The 8,622-nt window shown below is 34.9% G+C and overlaps 1 protein-coding gene across 3 annotated transcripts; it reads left to right on the top strand.

Annotated features, from left to right (window-relative positions):
• The first annotated feature begins 248 nt into the window (after positions 1–248).
• On the top strand, positions 249–8,331 carry LOC135583483 (phosphatidylinositol/phosphatidylcholine transfer protein SFH1-like). 3 transcript variants are annotated; one of them, XM_065149392.1, is made up of 11 exons: positions 250–472; positions 582–610; positions 2,418–2,501; positions 2,582–2,635; positions 3,138–3,215; positions 4,252–4,305; positions 5,095–5,154; positions 5,244–5,339; positions 6,532–6,633; positions 6,750–6,830; positions 7,467–8,331. In XM_065149392.1, the coding sequence occupies exons 1-11, from the start codon at positions 418–420 to the stop codon at positions 7,782–7,784; spliced, it is 1,011 nt and encodes a 336-aa protein (XP_065005464.1). In that variant the 5' UTR covers positions 250–417; the 3' UTR covers positions 7,785–8,331. The 3 variants fall into 3 exon arrangements, with proteins under 3 accessions (XP_065005466.1, XP_065005464.1, XP_065005465.1); XM_065149394.1 differs by lacking the exon at positions 3,138–3,215 and having other exon boundaries at positions 249–472; XM_065149393.1 differs by lacking the exons at positions 250–472; positions 582–610 and adding an exon at positions 742–1,093.
• Positions 8,332–8,622: the final 291 nt, after the last annotated feature.

Raw genomic sequence — 8,622 nt, 5'->3', positions numbered from 1 at the left:
CTGTATAAGAGGGTATCAAATGAAAAATATAAAAATGAAGAAAAAAATTAAAAAAAATTTCAAAACAAAGAATATATATATATATATATATATATATATTATAGAAATAATAATAATAATATTAATATTAATAAAATAATTATAATTAATATGATTAGAAGTAGTAGTGGTAGTTTCAAACAAACCATTTCCCCCTCCCGCTTCCAATTTGGAATTCCAAGTTTTACTCTCCTCCCTTTTTAAAGAACCTGAGGTCACAGAAAGCGACGAGGAACGACAAAGCCGACGAGCTTTCGAGTCGACGCCTGTGAGAGGGAGAGAAGACGACGTCGATCCGAGTACACCCTCTTCCTCCTCCTCAAATCCTATCCCCAAACCCTGACTATCCCCACCCCGATTCCTTACCCGAGGAGAGTAATGGCGGTCGCTTGCCAGGACGCCATCAAGCAGTTCTCCGCCCTCTTGGACAAAGGTCGGTCGCTTCGTGTCTCCGCGGTTCTTAGTTTTCGAAGGTCGGATTTTTATGCTGTTTTTATTTTTCCTTTTACTGATTTTTTTGTTATTGGTTGAATTATTTGCAGTGGATGAGCAGCTGAAGGCCACATTTCAGGTACAAGTCTCTTGGACTTTCGAGATCTGGATAGGCTTTCCGATGGTTGCTTTGAATTGTTGACTCCGTTAAAAGTCTGGTTTTTCTCTGTGGCAAAGTTGGGTCCTTGGATTTGGTTGTGGGAGCTACACTTGGGTCTTGATGTTCTGCATGAATGCATTCTTGAAACATGTCCTCTGGAATTTATAGGTTTGGTGACATCAATGTTATTATAGAAAGAAAGCATTTTGTACTATCTTTCGTGTTCTCTGCTAGAATTGCCGTGTGTCTGGTGATATGCATAGTAAGTTGACCATTGGTTGGATCTTTGCAAGGACGATTTTCGAGTCCCTAAATTCATAGTTGGATAGGAATTTGTGCTTCCGATAACGAGTTTCTGAAAGTTTGTTATCCGAGGATGTTGGAAGGATGTATGCTCGGATTGGAAGGTTCATCAATTTACACCGAGATCTTAACAGCATGGTGGTTAATTTGGCTGTTTTGGTATGCACCTTGCTTCTAGTTTAGTGTAAGCTCAATAATTTGTGTACTTTCATCTTAAATGGTTAGACCTTTTCACGAATCTTCTTTTGCAACATTTCGTGGATGAGCTTGAAATCAGACTCTGTTAACCCTAGGAAAAATTTTGTACCAAATGATGGTCAATCTAATTCATGAATTGGCATCATGGGACTGGATTTCTATTTCACTAAGCCTCTTAATATGCCAGGTGATTCTGAATTCATCAGTTAGATAAGAGTCTGAGACAATAGTTGGTGTCAGAAATTATCAGATCCCCTTCTTAGGAACAGTAGTCTAGGTTTCATGTGTTTCAACTTGTTGGCAGATTAGAGTTCATTTCTCCTAGTTTATATATAGAGCTACTATACTCTTCAAAAAGTCTTATCTCTCTGCTATGGATTTTTTTTCAAAATTGATATAATTTGCATCTGTTTTTGTCAACTAGCTTTATGTATTTTCTTTGGGCTTTGGAATAGATTTAATCATATCTTTGTCTATTCTCCAAAAGTATTAAAAAAATGTATGATCATCTGTTCTTTTGTCAAAAAACATAATGAATTAGTAGACTACCAATATTTGATAATCATATTATCTTCTTACCTTGTGCTTGATTTACTTGGTAATTTTGTGCGTGCTTCATTAATTGGTAATTACAGTATTTTATTGAAAATGACAATATCTTTGACATCACTGTTTCTGAAATCAACCTATGCATTAAATGTTTGTGGAGTTGGTGAGGCAGCTCCAGCTGATGCTTAATTTTTTTTTCACTCTTTTTATTTCAACATTTTCTTCTCTCTAACCTTGAAACGCATCATACTCATGGCACTGGGAAAGGACCTGATATCTTGTTCATTAATTAGTTACTAAGATTCTCATTAATAAACAATGATGGACTTTAGATTGGAAACTAGTATCTTGCATTAGTATGCCTGGACGCCTGTGACTTAAAGAAAGAAGTGGTTGTGTGTTTTTTATGAGTCTAATAATCTATGTGGCAATGGAGTGGTATTCCACCCTTAAACTTCAAGTTTTGTGATTGTCTAGATGTATTGGTGCTGATGGGCTGCTTTTTGGTTTGGCTCTTTTAAAGCTTGAACCAACAAATATTATAAATTATTATTGTTTCATATGGAATTTCTCAAATTAGAGACAATTCCCTCTACTATTGATTAAGAAAAAAGCTTCTTGAGTTGATTATGACCCCACAATAGAAGAGCCTTGTGCTCTGAGCCACCCAATTTTTTTAGCTCAATGGGTTGATTATATGGATGTTATATTCATATCTGCCTTGTTTCATCTGCAGAATATGCACCAGGGATATCCAACAGCAACCATGATGCGCTATCTTAAAGCTAGAGACTGGTGTGTTCCTAAAGCATACAAGATGGTTTGTCCATGTCACATTCTTGTATTGCTCTTCCTTTTATGTTTATTCTTAAAAAAATATATAAACTGTCTTCATCACAGCTGGTGGATTGCTTAAATTGGAGGATACAAAACCACATTGATGATATCTTGAAAGTGAGTCCCCCTCTAACACAGAATTTGTTTCTTCGATTAAAAAATATTGTTTTATGATGAAACTTTAGCTAGTCTGTCAGCTATATCTAGCATGTAGTACTTCTTGGTTCTTTGATCTGTATTTTACATCCTATTTATTTTAAGCATTTGTTTATTACAATTCTGCTGTGAGTTAGCCACCAAGCTTTGATGTTAAATCAGACACAAAAAATGTCTTTGAATCTGTAAAAGAAAATTTTACTTGGTTTTATTTAAAAGTTACAGAATGAAATAAAGGAAAAGCGAAGTTGACAACAAAATGATGAACAACGATGTGTCTATGTATGCTTATTCACATAGATTTCAGAATGTAAACTCTGGAGTTGAAATGCTAGTCTTTGTTTGTTTCATTACAAAGAGAGACATAAAATTGTAAAGCTAATCATGTTATCAGGGATATAGCATGCTAACATTGCTGAATCTAAATATGCTATGTACTAACATGGATCTTTTCTGAATGTAGAAACCAATAATTCCAGCAGATTTATATAGAGCAGTCCGTGACTCGCAACTTGTAGGATTATCAGGATACTCTAAGGAGGTATTATCTTCTTTTATGTGTACTAACTTTAGTGTTGCTATTATCATGCTATTCTATGCCACATACTTTTTGGTCAACCCTTCCAACCCATGCACTTATTACTTAATTTGTGCATATAAGTAGCAATGTGCTGCAAACTGCAAATACAATATCTTTTCCATATTATACCTTCTCCTTCACCTTGTATTTAGATGAAGCAGTGGTAATTAAAATTGATTGTGGAGGTTGTCCTTTGCTTACATAATTATCTTTGTTTGGAAAATACAATATATTGACCGGTATATTTGGTTGTTGTGTCAGCTTATGCGTGGACATAGCCATGATCCTAATGCACGGTTGGTTAGCCGATTGCTCCAAGGACACTTGTAGACAGCAACATGCATTGGAATACAATTGAAAAGTAGAAATCTGCCAGGTCCCATATCAGTTGCATTGTATGCAACATTCAATTTGTGGAACAATACTTTAGAGAAATAATACTTGGGAATTTCCTGCCCTTGTTCATATCAAATTATACAGAGACTTTCCGACATTGTCTGTGGATAAATGTCGGATGTCCATATTTACTTTCCCTGCTTTACTCTTGCGGATCATATGAGCTAGAATGGTATGGAGACAATATATAAGATTGAGAAAGTGGCATCTTTATATATGAAATACAGTGTGTTTTTGACCAGCTGCTTAGGGTTGGCCAAATGGGTCCCTTCTTGCTATCAAGCTCTGTTGAGGGCAACATCATTAGTCAATCTAAGAACTGTCAAATTTCATTGGTTCTGTTTCTAATGAAGTATTATGTCTTCTTCTACCTCTCCTCATACCACAGATCTGAATCAACTAACCTTTTCAAATTGGTTAATTTATATGCCCATACATTAAAGTGTTGATGTCAAATGGAAATTAATTTTGTTTTACTGATTGTTTTCCAGAAATGCCTATGATACTTTTGTCTCATTTAGCTCCTACAAATAATAACCCATTTTTATAAAAGTAGACTATTGTTTGATAATGTAATTTAATACTTTTCTCTTTGTTACAGGGCCTTCCTGTTTTTGCAATAGGTGTTGGACTCAGCACATTAGACAAAGCATCGGTAACTTATGACAACTCTGTTCTTGTTGATATGCCATCATCTTTTTTCTGTTTAATCAACATTCTTGTGAAATAAATGATCTGATTTTCATGTCTTGATGCTCATTTTGTTTCTTGTGTTGATTTATGCTGATGCTTAGCCAGTTATAGAAACTTATGTGTTCTTTGATACTTGATGAACCTTATTATCTAGTCTTTGGGTTTTCACAGAGGCACAGATGCAAAAGAATGATAGATTGGTGGGGACAACTAAACTTTACATTGGATTTCTTTTTTCTGATTTACCAGATGTACATGACTTATGCCTACCATGCTATATTGGAAAAATAGAAACAAAAAGATCCCTTAAACATCCACAGAAATCTCAGCATATTTTTTCAGATTACAGGTAAATTAAATAGGGACCTGAAAAAAGAAGATAAAAAATCATACTAAGAGATTTGTTGTCCTCTCCAGAAACAAATTGGAATATTTGCCAAAACCATTACTTCAACAACATTGAAAGCAAAAATGGTTCCTGTTGACATGTTCAGATTTGGACACTAGTTCAACCAATCTTATGCACATGAAACCCCATGTGAATGTTTGTGCAGCATAATTCTATCAATCCATGTTTTAAATACAAGCAAGATTTTCTGCTTTTCCTTTGTGGCAATGCCAGCTAGCAAGTTGATAACAGCACTTGGTTAATCTTGCAGATGCATTTACCAGAGAATTTGCAGAATTCTATGGCAATTATTACGATCCCTTTGTCCAACATCTGATTAAATGTGTATTTTTTTCATGTTAGGTGAATCAATATGTGCAGTCACACATTCAAATTAATGAGTATCGAGATCGTGTGATATTGGTGAGTGTCAATTTCAATTCTTATAATGTACATTCTTCAAGCACATGCAAATTCTTAGTTTCGTTTTCTTTTATTTGTTCCTCTGGTAGCCTAATGTAACAAAGAAGTACGGGCGGCATATTGGAAAATGTGTTAAAGTCTTGGATATGACTGGTCTGAAGCTTTCAGCATTGAGCCATATCAAGGTAAATTCTTTGCTTTTCAAGCTTAAATGTACTTAAATACTTTGAATTTTCCCCAACAAAATAACAAACTTTATTGTCGTTGTTCTCATAAACAGTTTTGTTTAAATTTTATCTGAAGCTTTCAAGTTTTACATAACAGAAAGTGTTACTGTCAATTTTTTACTTGACAGAAATCATATTTTAAGGTCTGTTTTTGGCGGTAAGAGAGGTTAAAGTAGCCTTGCAATCATTTTAAATATAGGTCCTAACTTGACTATGGCTTGACCTAATTATATGCTAACTAATCTAAAGCTCCCTTTTGTCTTTCGCCAAGAGAATGGCTTAGCAACATTCCGCTCGACTTTCCTTGTACAACATCTCATGAATAAAGTTGGTGCTTGAAAAATAAAATGCATAGCTTTAGCTGGTGCATTTTTATAATAAATACAAAATACTATCATCGATATTATTTGGAGATGGTTGCAATTTGCACAGGAAGGTGAAAAATAAAGATTAAAAAGTAGTTGGAAATTTTACAAACCAACCATGACGCAATGAAATCTGCAAAGTGAAAGTTTTGGGGTTAACTGGATATTAAATTTATTGGCTACTCATTGATGAGACTGTCTTATGCAATTTCACATTCATTTAGATTACGTACGACAAAAGAGTTTAATGTTGGTTGATTTCTTTAGATTATCTGCATCCCTTTTATCCAAATGTGGTAGTTGTTCTGAGACTTGCTGCTCAAATGAAAAATTGGTTGCTCATGGGGAGTGCTTAATTTTCTTTCTGGGAAGAATGGTCTTGAATGAATCAAATACACAGGCGGTCAGGTTTTTGGTACAACACATCACATCAGATGCTGCTAATCCGTTCCTCATTATTTATGTAAAGAAAATGCTTGCTTATTTTGCTAGATATCAGGTGATTATATAAATAGAAATCACAAGCTTTTTCTAACAGCTGGCACCAACATCATATTTAATTAAAAAAACAGAAAATTCAATAACTGCAATGTATTTGTGATCTTTGTTTCCTTTTTTTAAACTCTTCTTTCATGGTTTGTTTTTCGTGCATGAAAATGAAGTTTTTAGTCTTTCGTCCCAAGTCAAATGTTAATCTTTAAGTTTGCTGCATGTGTAATGCCTCTCACGCTAATACCTTTGATAGATATGTTGAAGTTCCTTCTTTGTTTTGTTTATGGGTGCAGTTAATGACCATCATAACAACTATTGATGACCTAAACTATCCGGAGAAGACACAAACGTATTATGTAGTTAACGCTCCATATGTATTCTCAGCATGTTGGAAGGTAGATGGTTACTTCCAGTTGGATATTTATTGTTATCAAGATGTTGATTCCTATCTCAAGTGGTGTGTGTTCTAATTATTATAAAAATGGTGCTTGGTGTGTCTTTGCTTTGCCAGGTTGTGAAGCCTCTTTTACAAGAAAGGACAAGAAGGAAAATACAAATACTGCAAGGTTGTGGCAGAGATGAGTTGTTGAAGGTGAGAAGCTCCAGTTGTTTTTCTAAGCAGCAGAAGAATCTTCAATCATTTAAACATGAGACTATATTACTGTGTAACAACTAGAATATTTGGTATGAACATATAACTGTACTTTCTCAAACATAGTATACATATCACAGAGACCAGTCTGTGGTTGCTTTTCCAATCTAACATTTACATCTTCCAATCTGTAAGAGTATTTAAGTTAGTGTCGCTTTTCCATTTTCATGAAGAATTAAGGAATTTGCATTCATTTTCACAGCTGATATGGTTTTATCTGTCTGGCGTTGCAGCTTTGCCTTGTTTAAATTTATTGTCTGATGATGTTTATATGTCATGAAAAGCTGTTCGATTTTCCATTCCAAGTTGAAAATTTAGCTTCATCAGATATTAAATTTGTAGAGGTCTTAGCAACAAATCATGATATTTTTCTTTCTAAGTTTGGCCATTCAATTTTTAGTTTGCAGGGGAGTATTTTTCAAATAAATTATCTTCTTTTCTTCTTCGTTGCTTCGTTTTGGGATTGGATGGGATGTGGGTCTGACTTTGTTCTATGCTTGTGTCACAACTGTTTATCTCTTGGTTTTCACCTTTTAAACAAACATGCTTACAGTTTTTTGAGGTTCTAATCTGCAGATAATGGATTATGATTCTCTTCCCCACTTCTGCCGAAGAGAAAGTAATGGGTCATCTCGGATTTCGTCTGCTGGAGCTGATGACTGCTACTCCTTGGACCATCCTTTCCACCAACAGCTCTACAACTACATCAAGCAACAAGCATTAATCCAGGAATATGCCACACTCCGGAAGCAAGGACGCTTCAACATAGAAGTGCCTATAGCTGACACTGAGGGAACAAAAGTGGTCAAGAAATTAGAATCTGAACTCCATAAGGTCAGGGATCACAGTGGTCTCACTCACCCACTGAATTGTCTTCATATCAGTGGTGCCTAAAGATGCCACTGGTCTAGGCAACTACTTCAAGCTGCACTGCAGTTTTGTCCTGCTTTTGTATTGCAGCAGGTCATCCAATGCAGCAAATATGTGGCTTCAACAAAATGTGTTTTTTTTTTTCCTTAAAAAGAGTATTTAAGGTTACAGTAGCAAGTCCTTGCAATTGTGGTGCAAGATTTGAGGAAGTTGAAGCGGGCAAAAGCCTTCTCCTTTAATCCAGTGGGATAGGACGAAGGGTTGAACTCATCTGATTCTATTCTCATAAAACAGCATCAAGATCTTTGAGTATCAAAGGATGATACACTGTATATGTGGAATCTATTTGCATTCCAAATAAAGCAAATTGTTCCAATGAGATGAAAAGTAGACAATTATCATCTCATGTGTCGCATATGTATTTCTGAACAGAACTTTCACCTATGTATGATTTATTTCTCCCAGATCTACCAAATCCCTGGTGATCCTACTGCTTTCAGATGTAATGCTTTCTCCTCCTCTTTTTTCCACTCTGTAGAGAATCCTGTAATAAATTAGATGTTTTGGATAATTCTGTTGATGCTAAGGTCAATCTTCTTTTGTCAATATCTTGATTTAAATAGAATAGGTAAATGGTAAATATGCTTGAAAATACTACAAAAGCTTGCTTAAGACTTGTTATATTGATTTAAAGCTAGAAGAAGGGAATCATAATTCTCATTAACTCGATTCATGCGGTATTGATCCATCGGTTTTATTGGTTTGAATCATTCATCTAAAATGGCTTAATTACATATTATCCCTTAAACTTTGATTTTATTAACTTCGTGATCTCGGTACATTAAAAAAAAATATTGGGATC

The sequence above is a fragment of the Musa acuminata genome, chromosome BXJ3-4 (assembly GCF_036884655.1).
Source record: "Musa acuminata AAA Group cultivar baxijiao chromosome BXJ3-4, Cavendish_Baxijiao_AAA, whole genome shotgun sequence".
NCBI lineage: Eukaryota > Viridiplantae > Streptophyta > Magnoliopsida > Zingiberales > Musaceae > Musa > Musa acuminata.
The sequence above is the reverse complement of the archived record's forward strand: the minus strand, read 5'-3'. Positions and strand labels throughout refer to the sequence as shown.

What these genes read in the sequence shown, in the direction of transcription:
- LOC135583483 (XM_065149392.1), top strand. Translation starts at nt 418, where the DNA reads ATGGCGGTCGCTTGCCAGGACGCCATCAAGCAGTTCTCCGCCCTCTTG. An exon ending in GCACATTAGACAAAGCATCG is followed by an intron (nt 4,306 to 5,094) that starts GTAACTTATGAC and finishes TTTTCATGTTAG; the next exon opens with GTGAATCAATATGTGCAGTC. An exon ending in CAGCATTGAGCCATATCAAG is followed by an intron (nt 5,340 to 6,531) that starts GTAAATTCTTTG and finishes TTATGGGTGCAG; the next exon opens with TTAATGACCATCATAACAAC.